Raw genomic sequence first — 15,842 nt, forward strand, 5'->3', positions numbered from 1 at the left:
TGGTTTTGTTAAAAGGATTTCAAATATGAGACATATATTTTCAAAGAATAGTAGTACAGGTTAAACTCTCCAGCCTTAGTAAAAAAACTAGACTCACTTGTCCTTACTTAGTCCAGCTACATAAAAGTATTTGTTAAATTTTCATATGAGTTATCAATAGTATAAAAGTTCAGAAAAAGTAAACTAAATTATGAGATTCAATATCAGTATGGTGTACTGAGACTGAAAAATCAGCAAATTACATTTATTTCAGTGGAACATAAGCACATTTTGCTAAATCAGTATCAGAGAGGTTCCATAGGACACTCTTTTGACCCCCAAGCCCAGGTCTAACTCATGCTAACTGTGTCACCTCAGTTTCCCAGCTGTATGGGTAACACTCTATAAAATACTTCCTGAACAAGGTCAAAGTTAAATTTGATGGTAAAAAGGTCAAGACGTAAGTTATTTACTAAATAACTGTAATCTGATTTTCAGAGGTGCAGAGTCACACAACTAAGGCTTTCACCTCAGCTTCACTATTTGCAATACTGGACAAAGTAAAAAAATATTCCCATTAAAATAATTTGAAGTAGCATGAGAATATAGTTTTGGTTAAAGATTACATACACCTGTTTCACCTTCCTTGAAATTTTGCTCCTAGCATACTTTCTTAAAGTAAGGGTTTGGTTTATTTATCTAAATATTAGTCTACAGTAGGACAATGTTAGATTTTGATAGAATTGGGTTTGATGAGAGTCATGCATTTTGAGAAGAAATAGTGATGAAGTACATGACAAGACTTTGAAAAGTTCTTTAGAAATGACATTACTTTTAACCCTTAAATTATCATACATATAAATCCACACACAGACAACTAACTAGAAAAGTATTCATCTTTTAAAAATGCTGGATAAATATATCTCAATTTATTGCAATCCACTTAAAAGAATTTAAAAATATGAGAACATCTCATGTACCACTGATCAGTAAAGGTCCTATGATAACTATAGTTGCAACCTGAACTTTTTCCCCATTTTTCCTCAGTATAATTGAAATATCAAATATTCCTTGAGTTAAAGATGAATTGCAATAAAAATAAAAATAACATTGCATAAAGGAGCTAACATTAAAAAGGGAAAGATAAAATTCTTTTCTTCTTTCTGATAGTAAAAGTTATACCAATAGTAAACTTTGAAGCAATTTACTATCTGTCAGTCTGAGTGAACAATGTGTTTTCCAGTGTTTTTTTCACAGAGGAGTAAGAAATAGCTTGCAGTATCACTGCAGCTAAGGTAGAAATAAAACTTTAGGAGATGCATTCGAATGTACTGAAATACTGAGCTAACATAGAATTTTTCTAATACCTTTTCTTCAACATAAACATAACACTACTATAGCATTGAAGAGAGAGCTCCAAGGGGTTTGCTGGTGGAGTTTATTTTGGAAACATTGCATTTGGAATGATAATTAGGAACTATTTCCTGGTGGTGCTTTCAGTGCTGAACTATTCAATCTGATCTAATGAAGAGGTCAGTTGAGACTAATGAGGAAGGATTGCAATAATAACAGCAGATTAACTCTGCATATTCTAAACTGCTGGACTAAGAGAAGGTTTGGAAGACCCAGTGAGTTGTAAATCAGTGGAGGATTATGCAAATAGCCCATGGCTGCGGATCACAGCCTGATACTGTGGGGAAAAACAAAAGCTTGGCAGGCTCCCTCCCAAATCTGAGCAATTTTTAATCACAAGAAAAATAAAACATGAGATAGGTGTAATTTTTCACTTTGTTGCTATCCCAGCCTTAAATACACAGAGCTCTGAAGTAAGAGGATTTAAACTGCAATACTGATAAGACTTCTCACTTACTGAATGTGTTCTAAGAACAGCAACGATCTTGGAAAGGGCCATGTTCCAGAGTTCATCGGTGTATGTTCTAGTTACCAATCCTTGGGTTACATGTAAAATGTGGTCTTCTACTACAAAGAAACTAAAACAAAACAATGCTTATATTATTCAGTTGTTTTCTAATATTAGAGCAAATTCTACTCTTCACACACAAGCATAGTCAAACCCTTCCCCACTGGAGCAGTGACACATAGGTAGGTTTGGTGTTCAATTTTGCCCAGAATGAAGTCAAAATGTGAAAGTTTGTTTCATGCCATCTGGAATCCAGGATTCTGAAGTGTCCTTGTAGGGCACAGGGCTGGTAGGATACAGATGCTCTTCTCTACTCAGATTGAGCAACAATCACCCACATGATTTGTGCAGTAACTGAATCTTGCAGAAGGAAATCTTCAGACAATGAGAGAACACAGAGTGAATAAAGAATCAACAGATTAAAACAAATAAATTTTTATTTATAAAACTTACCCTACAATTTGGCTGAAGTATCTTCTATAGCCTTCTACTGTTTCATGCTTTCAGTGAAAAAGGAAACAAGTTTAGAAATAAAAATACCACTAAGCATTAGCTACAACTTAAGTCAATGCAAAAAAAATAAAAATTGATTACCATGCTTGACTGTGGCTGCAGAACTAACCGTGCTTGTTTCCTTCTTTGTTTTCTGTAGTAATTTTCAAATATTTCTCCATCACCCTAAAAAAAAGAATAAGCCTGAATGCTTGAAACCAGTCCAGCTGAGATTGTAGGATTAGCAATACTCACAGGTACATCATCTTGACTTAAGTCATTGATACTTATATTCTATGAGAAATTTGACTCAAAAGTAATTGAGACATAGGAAAGATGAGAAAATAACAAATAATTTGGTAGCATGTTTCCCAAAAAAAATTTTCATCCTTGTCAGTTTGTGAACTGAATCTCTTTTACAGAAATTAAAATAGGCTATTGTGTCTCTGCCATCAAATCCTATTTAATCTGCCTGAACACACTGTCAGAATCCCCAGATTTTGTTTCCTATTTTTCTCTACTGTTCTGATTTCCACAAGATTAAGAATGAATATTGCTATGTTTTGTAATATTGATCCAAACATTTGGGTAACACGGAACACTTGCAGGAACTGCAGAAGTGCCAATACCTGTATTGAGGTAAACATGCATATTTTACATATATACTTAAAATCACTTAGGTAATTAACATCTTACTGTGTCCTTTATTATGCATATAAAACATGGAGTCACGCCTGTGTATCCCTACTCTACCCATCTCAGCTGGTTCATCCAGGAGTACTAATCCTAGAAGCAATATGCTTGCATGTTTGGGAACTATCAAGAGTGTGAAAAATGGGAAAATGAATATTCAACTACAAAAATTTAAATATCCTTTTGAGGTGACCTTAATACATACCAAAACTGAGTAGATGTGCAAACACCTATAGACTGGAGAAAAGTCTACAAGATCTTGGGCTGTCAAAACCTGAAGAAGGAAAGGAAAAAGAGGAGTATATAAAACATAAAAAACATATAATTTGCAAAATCAGATATATTGCCAACAGAACTTGCCTATGCAAGAAGGACTCAAAAATGGATGGTTTCTATCACAAAACAATAAATCAATTGCTTGAATCTCTCTTCCCTTCATAGTACAAGTACTATATTTTATTTACGTCACACCACCAGACTCCTTTCTCTGTTTCAAAGCATCAGATTTAAAGGTCTAAATACTCACTGTTTCATTCAGTTTAGGAATAGCAAGTATTTGACAGATGAAAAAGTTCTAACTCAAGCTCACGTCCTCAACACCAAAAGGTTGGCTTTAGCAATAGCAGAATATTCCAGTGGGCCACAGTGGGGAGGTAATGCATAATATCAATTGCAACTGAATTCCAGAATAATTGCAAGCTCTGTCAATCTGAATGTCCTCAAACATGATGCTAAAGCTAGCATTAATACAAATAATATTTTGGCCCTATTTTTTCACCCTAAAATGCTGCTCTGGACTGGTGTCCCTTGAAGGTGTTCTGCGATTCTTCATAACTAACAATTACCATGTACAGACAGGGTACTGCAAGTTTTGTTAAATAAACCTAAAAAATTCACTTTAAACAAGATGTACTGACTTAGAACAAAGTTACCTCTTCTTCATGTTCATCATCATCTTCAAATGTTCGCTTCAACGTCATTTCATTCTTGGATTCTGAAATTCTGCTTCTACCTAAATGCATATTCCGACCATAGTTTACATTATTCTGCTTCTGAAGAGTGGTACTAAAGGTCTTCTGTTGCTGTGCCTGTTTTAAGAGTAGAATCAATAAAGAGGGATATAATTCAAATTTCACCATTGATGAGCATACGCTAGGACATGAAAATCAGGTGGTGCCATTGAATACACACCAGTATAACTGCAAGATGAATGCCCTCAGCCTACACCAATGATTTTGCCTTTAACCAATCTGGGATGATAAATGAGTTCAATAGTGAATTCTGCAGTTTTTCCTTAACCTCCAGAATATAATTTTAAAGGCAGAAAAAATAAAATAAGCAATCTGTAATTTTCCTGATCATAAATTGCAAACAGAGAATCAACATTTAAATGAAGTACAGTTATCACAGAGTTTCCAACTATTTGTTTTCTATCTTCAGTTAAGTCTAAGTGAGCAGTTGGATGCAGAAGACAAAGGCACTATATTGTCCTCACTATTAAAAGAAATGCAACAAAGTAACACGGCACAATCTTGCAATTAAGTTTCATTTATAATAATCAATGCAGCATTCTACAAGAACCCTAGATGACAAAATGGCAACCCAACCTGAATTCTCTCCAACAAGAAGCGAAATGAAAACTTTATTTGCTCTGAATAATTTTAGAAGTATTAACTGATTTAAAGCTTGCCCAGTACCAGTGCTTTAAAGAGGTACATTATTTTGTGATGGAATACACAAGGCCTCCAGCTGTCTCAGTCTCCTCTGGCTTTACTTCAGTCTTCTGTATTAGTAGTATTTTAGAGAGAACTAGGTAGTATCTCAACACTTCTTTTAGTCTAAATTCATCCTTGTCATCTGGCCAGATAGGCTGCTCTTTGTTTTGGTGCAGTAGCTGCTGAGCTACAGATTGTCCAGGAGTTGACTACTCAAAGTATCTCACAATTTTTTGAAACTTGAGATATACAGCATTTCTCCTTCCTTTCCCAGGGAGGAAACTACTTCTTGTCTAGGACACAGACAGAAACTACACAAGATGTTAGCAAGCTCTCCATCTTTACTTAGAGGTCTATGTGATAACTATAACCCTTGGGCAAATCTTTTGGGATAATTCAACACTGAAATTTTCACTAAACAACAGGAATGAAATCATCCTGTTATGTCGGCTTACCTGCTTCATGGCAGTCTCCCCAATTCTGTCAGAATGCTTTCGAATACTTTCTAAGAAATCTTTTAGATCTGACATGGATATTTCTTTTATTTCTTCACGCAGTTTTGGAAGATTTTCTATCATTATCTGGCAAAACCGATATTGGCTAACTCTAGGAAGATATAGATTTTCAAGCTGTTCCATTGTTTTTAAAGCAGAATAGTATCTATAAAGAAATTAAAATAAAATTATGTAGCTTATAAAAACTTCATAAAAGAATTTATCAAATATAGGATATCAATATCACACATGCAATCAATATGCATCTAATGAAATTACTCTGTTATTAGAAAAAGTAAGAATCAAAACACCATCCACATAATGCTTCAGTTTGGAAAAAGACAGTGAACTGCCAGAGTGACTCAGTCAAGTAAAAATTTTAAGTAGTCTCCTCTGGTATTAGCTGTTCTGATCAATAGTCTGAACACCACATGGAGCATCCTGCAGAATGGAGATACTGAAGTCACATCCTTTATCTACCCTTCTAGATTGAATTGGTTAGGGTTCTTCATTAATTTGATGTTTTTTCTGAAACACAAATTGCCAATCACCCAACATTGCAGTATGTGCACTAAACAATGAGAAAAATCTTGAAAAAGCATGCCTGTATGTATCTGCCATCTTTAGGTATATGTGAACACGTACACACCTACACCCACCCTCTTTCCACCATCCTTAGTCGGAAAACACATGTATACATCAGTAAACAGCTTCAAACTGAAATACAATTCAAGCTTCTGGCTTCCTTCAGTAGACAAGTAATAACAAATCACTAATACTAGAGTCACGACTTCTTGTTCAATTCTGAAATTAACACAATGTTTTGAATTTTCTCAATCAGGACATTTCTAAGCTAACGACTCAGCATAGCTGGAGGATGGGAAAAATCTTTCTTTTATTCCAGAACAGAACAGCTTTCAGAAGACTGCAAATAAAGAGATTTCAAGTGTAAATTAGGAGCTTTAGTTTATTATATACTTGGTTTATATAAAATACACATAAGGTGACAGGAATGTTGCACATAAGAAAAGGTCTGGGGGGTTTATGTGTGTGGTTTTTGTTTTGTTTTAAATAGCAAATGACCAAGAGTGCCACATGGTGAGACTTCTGGGGAATAAAACCATAATAGCATCAAAATCGTATAAAAGGTTTTTATTTAAATTATACGGATCAGCTTATCAGAACACTGTTAGTTCATCTGGAAGGTTTTTGACTGCTGTCTCTAAGATCAGAATTAACATAATCCATTTTAAATCCATTCTAGAGTCCCTTACTAATTATACATATATGGAGCTCAGGACCTTGTTCTTTTAACATCTGTTCTGATAAAGCACCGAAGTCTTATTAATTTGAAGGTCATCTGCAGGTCAGGTTTTAAATTAAAAAGTTTTGCACATCATTTCATAGAATTATGTATTTGGATATTTTGATTTTAAAACATTCCACAGATTTAATTAAATACTGAAGATTTTGCAACAATATTATTAGTTCCTACCCCATGTTATCAATCATATAAGGTGAAGATTGACCATTTGACTACAAATGAGTCAAAGTATCTTCAAAGTTATTTTTTTTCATATAAGTAGGGTATTCTTACGTCTATTCTTTTGAGCTAATCTTGTAAGAATATGCTCCCCAATACAAAATATATAATGTAAGCTTTGAAACTGAAGACACAAGTTTGAAACACCAATAGAAGTCATATGATAAGACTGTGCAGAACTTATCCACCTCATCATCAGAACCAGAAAGCTGTAGGATGGACTTTACTAATATCTCCAAACTATAAAAATGGAGCCTTCTAAAACTAGCAAGAAGGAGGTCTGGGAAGTCAAAACAAACACACAAAAATAAATCAAATACCCACAACAAACAAACACCTTCCCCCAAGGATCAATATTAGTGTTTCACATCATGTTATTCTTTACAAAATGTCCCAGGCACAGAGTAGTCAGGTCTGTATAGAATTTGAAACATCAACACACAAAAAAGCCAAAATTAAAATAAAATTACCATTACATTAGTGTACACAAAGTCTTATGTTTTAAATAACAGAGAGAACTTTCAAGATTTTTATCAGCAGAATGTCTTTGGAGACAGTTAAGAGAAATAGCATAACTTACTAAAAATGTCCCATCAAGTTAAACTACAGTGGCCAAGAAGTTACATAGAACAAGAGCAAGATCAATTCAAAGACTGAATTTTACTAAGAATAATTTATTTGTACACAAGTCTATTGAGTAAAGAAAAGTGCAGTTATATTACAAAATTTCCTGCTAAAAAAAACAAGAGAAACAAAATTCTCATTTTATTTTAATTAAGGAAACAAACATAGTTTGAAAAAAACCCAGTAGTGTTCTCCAACTCTTGTGCTTCTCTTAGAGGCAAATACTGCATATTCCTGCTTACTACATTTCCACTGAGTAAATATGAAAAAATTTTCTACCAAACACATTTGGTAGAAGAGAGTTCCTTGGAATTTTTCAATAATACTACAGAAAAGTCACATTCACAGAGATCCTGAAGATGATATATTGAAATTGCAACTGAAATCTTTTTACCACAGGAACAAGTATTTATTTTGTTTCTACATCTAGCTGCCTTAACAACTCTAAACCTCATTTTTAAACTTCCCCAGCATACCAATTTTATCAGTTTCCCCAAAAGGACCATGAACTGAGATCAAGGCACTACTAACTCTGAAACTTCTGTAAAGTGAATCAAAAGCTCAATATTTCTGCAAATCAGATATGAGTTGCTGTGTGGAAAAGAAAAAAAAAATATCTGTAGAATACCTTTTTTGTCAATAATCATGTGGTATCATGTGGTAGGAAATTTTTTTAAAAACAGAAATTATCGAACTAATAAGGGTTGAAACTGGTGACAAAGAAAGCAGCTGACAGTTCAGTAGCAAATATATATTTTGTTGAGGTTTTTTGCCAGATCCATGTTACCTCTGGGAAGTATTGATTTGCAGCTGGTAAAAGCCAGTGCTTCATTTTGACACGGTTCCAACACAATGCAGAAAAAACCCAAACAAATTACCATGGTTTTATCTGTTCTGATATCTTTCCATAATACATGGGTAGAACCAAATCATATGAAATATTAACTTCTCATATTTGCATCCTTTATGTCTTAAGGTTTATTTGGATGCTTGGAGGGTTTACAGAGAAAGGCTGCATAACTGTCTCAGTGAGATTCAGTAACCTAAATAATTAATCAACTTTGTCTTTCCCACAGTTTGGAAGAAAGCTTACAGTAAGGTCAAAAAAAGAAATCCAAGTCTTTCAGGGCAAAGAGCTCACTCAGAAATTTATACTCATTCTTTAGTCCATCTCACAGTAGATTTGAGAAGATTAAGCAACTACCTTAGCAGAATGACTTACTTAATTATTTTTGTTGCATGATGGGTTTGGGCTTTTTGTAATACTGTGGAAAAAGACTTGCAAAAACACCAGTTCTAACAATTCCCACACTTCGACCACAATCACTTGAAACAGCTGGGAACTTTCTCCCAAGATACATACCAAAATCCAAACGCTAAGGCCATGGTAACAGAGCTGTATGAAACGTGGAATGATCTTACCTGTGACTTAAAATTAAAGATCAAGGTAGTTCAGTCTCAGTGCATAGCCCCCACTAGGCGGCTTGGAGAGCAGTGAAGAAACCACACCTCTCCTTTGTGTTTCCTCAGTTAAGACTTTAAACCCTCCATGACTCTTTCCAGTCAACTGTGCCTGTTTAGAGCAGATTCTGCAGTCACTTCCTCTCACAACTGCAGTTCTTGTCAACTTGTGTTATCCATGGCTCAGGAGACAGATAAATAGGATACAGAACCTTTCACCTTTAGGTCATCAGTTCAAACATAACCCATGTTGGTAAGGACCAAAAGTTGCTACCAATAGATGGCTTTTTGGACTCCCCTGTAAACCTCCATTCCTTCTGCACAAACCAGTATGTATTCCAGACCCAAAATCCTACATTGTCTTAAAAGAGGTCTGCCATGGAGAAAAGGAGATGAAATTCTAATCTTTATCCTATAACACCTATTCCCCAAACATATCTAATACCCATACTTTTGCTTTCTCTTACTTTAAACATTAGAATTGTGAGGTTTATTCATGGCGTAAGACTGTAAGACAATGGAATAATGAAAACATACTCTAAAAGGCTGCAAGCAGAGAAAGTCAAGATGTCTTTTTATAAAAAAGATCAACAAAAGCTTTGCTGCATTAACAAACCTCAGTGAAGGTTTATGACAAAAATTATCTTTCCCTAAAACAAACATTCCTCGTTGCTTTGTTATGACAGGGATTGTGAATACTCCTCTCTCTGACTCTTCTAGGAAAGTTTCACAGCAAAACTTAGGAAGAGCAGTTTTGAAATTCCTTGTATGTACACACATTGGCTATCAGGTCTTTGCACTGACACTATGAATGTCCTTGCTACTGCTCAATCTCTTAGTAGTGATAAAGGCCAGGATACACGCACACTTCAGATTTGTTGCCTGCTGAGCCACAAAGAAATTACCATTTGAATTACCTGCAAGCTCCATGGGATAGCCACCTGTAGGTTGTATTATAGGGAATTGTAAGTCACAGGCAAAGTAGTAAGTGTAGCACAGCTAATGAAAGAGTTATCTGAGTCAGAGCAGTAGCCTGCAGCAGAGTCTAAGCCTTCTGCACTCCATGTGATTTCAAGGTATGGTACATCAAAGCTATGGAATCTCCCCTCTCCCTTAGATCTTTTTATGGTATGACAATGACATGTCCAAACCCCTCAATTCGAGTCCTTTGACTTTTAAGACTTCCTGTCTGGCGACTCCTTCCACAGGAAAATTATCAGATCTGAGTATTTTGAAAAATAGAAATTTAGTTCTAGACTTAAAGAGTACCGATGGTTTCTCAGGAAGCACATCAACCATCAGTGGACTCTACAAAACCACTAGCAACTATGAAGTCAAAATGCCAAAAAAGATCTGCAATTTTATCTCGCCCAAGTGACCTTTACATGATGACATCAGGAACTATTGCTTCCCTTGGAATTCTAAAACCAGGATGCTGTTTGCCTTGCCTGACAGAGCACAGGAAGGGCAGAATGCAGGCCTTGATCCCAGTGCTTCCAATATTTTCAGCACACTAAATGTAGCACACTCCACAGAAGACCTTGCAAAGGGAAGCAGTGCAATTCAGACACTGTTCAGTCTGTTCTCTGACTGGAGTAGCAAGGGCACTGGACTGTTCATGTCTTTCTGCTGAGCTGCTCCAAGAACACTGCAACAACATGCTGCCAGCTACTCTAAGCAGATGCCAAACCAGTGTCCTGTTCAGAGGAAACAGCGTATGGTAGTCAAGCTGATGAGACGTACCACACTGCTTCACATACAACAAGTTTTAATTGTTTTAAGAGACAGCATAGTGCCATAGCTATTAGGTTGTTCTTAAACCTCTTGTATTTCTACAGAAGACCTCCCAGACAGCAAACATGCACAGGTATCATGCAGCACATATATCACTGCCAAAGATGCATCAGATTTGATGCAATGTTGATTGATCTGATATGTACAGTTGATCTGAAGCATTTAGGACATGTCTGCACACAGGCTTTAGAGCTGATTTGCAGGAGGTATAGGCTACTCAGAAACAGAAATCCAGACAAACAGTTCAAAAGCAAATCTAGATTACAAAGCAGCCCTGCAGACAACTGACTATGCATAGCTAGTTCCAAGTGGAAACAGACTGGTCCAGACAGACTTGTTAGCAGGAGCTCACTGCAGTGATGCCAAGCGCACAGAGACACTGATGACAATCCTGAACGCAGAAAGGGAAGGCACAGAGCAATCAGTGCAACTGAGGCACGATGAAAAGCAGGCAGGGATGGTATAGAATCAGACAACAATGCCAGAGAAATCACGAAGAAGAAAACAGCAGCAGTGGTATTCCTGGGGTGGGTGTGTGAGGTGCAGCAGCCCCAGTGGGATTGGATGACAGCTAAAGCAGGGGGCAGGGGCAGCCAAGCTGCCATGGAGAAAGAACGGGGGATACTGGGGCTACAGCAGCAGTGAGTGGTGAAAAGTAGAGACACAATAGGGAGGAACAGCTGGTCATATACCAGTTATAAACTATTATTCTAGAATTTAATTTTTAATTATGGTTTTAATTTTTTTTAACAATTCATCATGAAGGAAAAAACTCCAAACCAAAACACACTTCCTTCACTTCATTCTCATTGTCCCATTTACACAAAAGATGAGCACAGAGATACCAGATACGTCTAAAGAAAGGTATATGGAGTGAAATGTCCTTTCGTCTTGGATTATGAGTTTACTTAAATATATCATGATAAATTAATCAGATATTAATGTACTCTGAAAGCTCTTTGGTCCCAAAGGATCTTACTTTTCTTGATTCTTAAACTGTTTTGAGTAATAAAAACCAGTAAACTTTACTTCACATTTTATAATCATAATTTCATTACATGTCATACCTATTTAAGTAAACATTACTTTTCATGGCAATCACTAAGGTCCTAGAAGTTCTTTATATTTAATATAGTATTTGTTCCCTTGCAGTGACATTCTTGAAACACAGACAAGGTATTATGAAAAGAAGACTACACATATCAAGCTACAGGACTTAGAATACTTACTTGTCTACATTAGTGTTTGCTATTCTATCAGCTTACTGACAAATGCTATATTTTTTTTCTCATAGAAATAAGGTCACTCACCTTTTTACATTCATCTGTTCTTTTAATTTGCTGTACATTTCCAGCACTGCATAAAAACAAGCAGATTAACTTATGAATCTTACCATGGTTTTACTTAATAAAAGAGGAAAACATATATTGTAAAGGACAAAATTAGAAATAGAAAAGAATATGCTAAATTTAGCTTATTTAACTCCTACTGTAACATAAATGTGATAAAACTAGCAAAAAATATGCTAGAATGCATCTAACAAAGAAAAAAAACCTGAACTATTAACAGCTTTTAAAGTAAAAAGAATTAAGATTGAACAGAAGAGTCAACACTATATATATCAAGCATAGTCATTCACTTACTACATACCATAACCTTATCTGCATTACCAGCCCGTGACCTGTCTCCATAAAAAGGCAACAGTACCACCTACTGTACTCATAACACGTCAACATCAAGACTTTACAAAGGAAAATTCTCAAATCTGCTTTACACCAATATCACGAACAGGACAAAACCGTCATAGAGCTGTGTGCAATCCCACAATATCACCTTCTGAAACATTTAGAGCCCTTATTTTTATTTAAAAAAAACCTGTAGTGACACAGAACTAAAAGCACAATGTTGAAGGTGCACCATTAGTATTTTCCCCAGTATTCAAACAGTAAAAGCCACCCTCTTAAGCAACAAATTCATTGTTCGTCATATTAAAAATATTAGTTCATTTAACACTGTATGTGGCTACATTGTTTGCAGTATTTAAATCTGTCTCACTGTCTTCTCACAGCATCATAATTGCTCTATGTCAAATATTGTAAGAGACAGAACCTACACACAGACATCTTTTAAGAACCTATTAATTTTTTCATTAAACTGGATGTTACAGGACTACAACTTAACAAAATAAAATTCTTTTCCATTTGGCTATGGTGACTTCATTTAATTTGCCATCATATTTAGCTACCGGTCACTCACCTGGAAGACACAACTGTAGTTTTTCCACAACTGTTGTAATATTCCGCTGTTGAACTCTACATCGGATGATTTCCTCTGTTTGGGATATCACCTTAAAGGGATTTTTTTTTTAAAATAGAAAGAAAATCACACTTAAACTATGCAAACAAATTTATTTTGCTACAAATATTCATAATGGCCATATAGGAAGCACCATTTTCTCACCTCTTTCCCAGCATCCTGAAGCCTTCGGTTGGTATCAGTAACTTGGACCTTAAAAATAATTTCACCTTTGTTAGACAAATATGCATATATTGCCCTGATGTGACTGCTCACCCTTGTAATCAGATCATGCTTCCTGAGAAACTTAGAACAAAGAAATGCAAATTCAAATTAACTCTACAGCTTGAACTTGAACTTTTGATCGCAAAGGGCTTTTGTTAACTTCAATTACTTATGACAGTTCTTTCTAACAGATTCTGTGGCAAACTTCTCAAATTTACTTGGGATTTTTGAACTTTCCTTGTTTCTGTAGGTCTGTCAAACAATTCAAATCATTGACCCAATTGACCACTGGTCCCTTTTTGATAACCTCAATGAGCTCTATGGGCCATTCATTGTCTGTAAGAAATGGTGATTGCATTTTATGGTAATTAAACATTCATACTTTGCTGAATGCAAACACTGGGTGGTTGATTAACATCAAACGTGGAAATCTCCAAACCACAGCAACATTTTAATGCTGCAGGTGCAGGCAAAGCTCAACCTCAGATTTTCCCACATAGTAAGTGACTCATTAGGTCATCATAATAAGGAAGCACATTCTAGTTTATTAAAAATCTCATTAATTTCTGAACAAAGATGCTCAATGACCTCATTGATGCTGTATTTGGTCTCTTGTTATCTGAATATCCTTTATATAATGCTCTTCTAATCATAACCTCTGATGAACTACGCTCATTCTGTCTGGTGTGCATATTTTGCTCTCAAAAGTGTAAAGAGAGCTAAAAGGGACATAATTCACTATTCTGCATTCTGATCTGGGAGTAAATCTTAGTTCTCATATCTAATGAAAACTACCAACATCACCAACTCTCTTGCTCATTACAAAGTAAAGAACATTTTTTTTTAATGCATAATTGCAGGATTTTTATTTTTCTAATAAAGATTTTAAATTTTTCTGAGGTCAGATACAGAAATGCACGAATAGAAAAAGACCTATTTAAGAAATACTGCAGTTATTGTTTATTAGTCTTTACCTTCTGAGAAAGCCTCTAAAGATGGCAAAATAATTTTGGTAGCATTTTGTGAAAACATACACTAAAAAAATCAGAATTAGATCTAAATAAGTATTCAGTTTTGTAAATGTAAATTACTGTATCAGGCAACACAGCTCAAATCACAAATCCTATTCAATCCGCTTTTAAAAAATTGCTGCAAACATCAGAGTGTGATAATCACTAATTTATTCTCCAGTAGAAGAGTCCAGTTCCTTCTTTGAAATTCAAAGATAATGATAAATGAAACTGTGAAAAACTAGTTCCTTACCTTTAATTTTTCTGCATCAGCCCTAACTTTAAGAAGTTCTGTAATAGCATCCACAAAGCCCTGATGGTGAAAATTGCACATCTTTTCTATCTCCCTGTCATGGTTACGTATGCAGGCATCAAGTTTTTCCATAAACTTCTGATGTGCATTTGGTTGGTCATCATATACAGACCTAGTAAATACAAATAAGAAAATCAAAGTTTACTTTTCCCCCAGTTGAAAACAGTATGCAAGGATCTTTATTGAAATCTCTCTCTCTCAAAAAGAAAATAAAAGCAAGCAAACTTGATGTTAGAGTGGCATCATTTGGTGGATCCACTCCACGAAAATCAGCATTAAAAGAAAGAGATGGCACAAAACCGAGAACTGAACCCAGCTCTTATGGCATTAATCCAGGTGCTTAACCAGTTACATCATGGTTGACCTGAGCCTCACTGGTCTGTTATTTATGCCCTAATGCTCAAATATGGGTACAAAAGAATCAGTTTCTCCGACCACCTCAAATAGCATGGATCGCTTTTCCATCAAATTCCACTCTTTGCTAAATATAAAGAAGTGCAAACATACAAATTTGCTTTTCTGGTATTCCTAACACCAGAGTTATCCAACTAAATCAGGGTCGGATGCTTCCAGCCAGAATGACCGGAGCATGGTGCGGCAGGAGCCGGACTCCTGGCAGAAGGCAATCCCCAGGGCTCCCCGTCTCCGCCTGCCCACATCCAGCAGCTCCCAGAGCAAATCTGTAACACACACACGCCTAGGGCTGCTGCCTCAATGGGATCTTACAGTCAGAAAGGGCTAGAACCAGGTCTTTTGGCTTATTTTACTAATTGTTTGAATAGTACATTTAAAAACTTCAAGCACAAAACATGACTCCTGGAGAAATTACTGGTGTAGCTCGTTGAGCAGTGTCAGAAATAGAAATCCGTGTGGAAGAACACTCAAGCATGGGAGTGAGCAAAGGAGGCAGAGGGGAAATTAAACCTTTAGACTTCGGATGAGGAAGCAAGAAAAGAGGTATTACATAGAATTGTGCTGGAATCCAAAGGTATGAGGTCTCCCGACAAATGCATGGCACAGACAGTTCCAAAAATCGATGAATAATTTGATATAGCAATACCAGCAAAGACATATAATTTTTGAAGCAGCTTTTCAGAGAGAATGGAAGCAGCAATACAAGAATGATACAGTCATACATATACAAACATGTTTCTACCTACAAACGAAGACTGTTAAAATATAAAGGTGATCAAAAGTCTATAAATTGCTCTTTTTTTCTTCCATATTTTCCTTTTATAATTTCAAAGTTTTCTCCAGAAATTTATAAGAAGCTTTTTAAAAAA

At 35.7% G+C, this 15,842-nt stretch overlaps 1 protein-coding gene across 11 annotated transcripts in view; it reads right to left on the reverse strand.

The window, feature by feature from the left end:
* Nucleotides 1-15,842, reverse strand: part of EXOC6 (exocyst complex component 6) — an 86,972-nt gene that overhangs the window by 51,911 nt on the left and 19,219 nt on the right. For all 11 annotated transcript variants that reach the window (XM_064662916.1, XM_064662917.1, XM_064662915.1 and 8 more), the window contains exons 2-11: nucleotides 14,500-14,671; nucleotides 13,177-13,224; nucleotides 12,973-13,063; nucleotides 12,027-12,072; nucleotides 5,256-5,460; nucleotides 4,018-4,173; nucleotides 3,291-3,359; nucleotides 2,495-2,578; nucleotides 2,354-2,400; nucleotides 1,850-1,970 (exon numbers count right to left, since the gene is read on the reverse strand). In XM_064662916.1, coding sequence (XP_064518986.1) covers nucleotides 1,850-1,970; nucleotides 2,354-2,400; nucleotides 2,495-2,578; nucleotides 3,291-3,359; nucleotides 4,018-4,173; nucleotides 5,256-5,460; nucleotides 12,027-12,072; nucleotides 12,973-13,063; nucleotides 13,177-13,224; nucleotides 14,500-14,671 — 1,039 coding nt within the window. The remainder of the gene's footprint in view (nucleotides 1-1,849; nucleotides 1,971-2,353; nucleotides 2,401-2,494; nucleotides 2,579-3,290; nucleotides 3,360-4,017; nucleotides 4,174-5,255; nucleotides 5,461-12,026; nucleotides 12,073-12,972; nucleotides 13,064-13,176; nucleotides 13,225-14,499; nucleotides 14,672-15,842) is intronic.

Source organism: Pseudopipra pipra, chromosome 8 (genome assembly GCF_036250125.1).
Source record: "Pseudopipra pipra isolate bDixPip1 chromosome 8, bDixPip1.hap1, whole genome shotgun sequence".
Taxonomy (NCBI): Eukaryota; Metazoa; Chordata; class Aves; order Passeriformes; family Pipridae; genus Pseudopipra; species Pseudopipra pipra.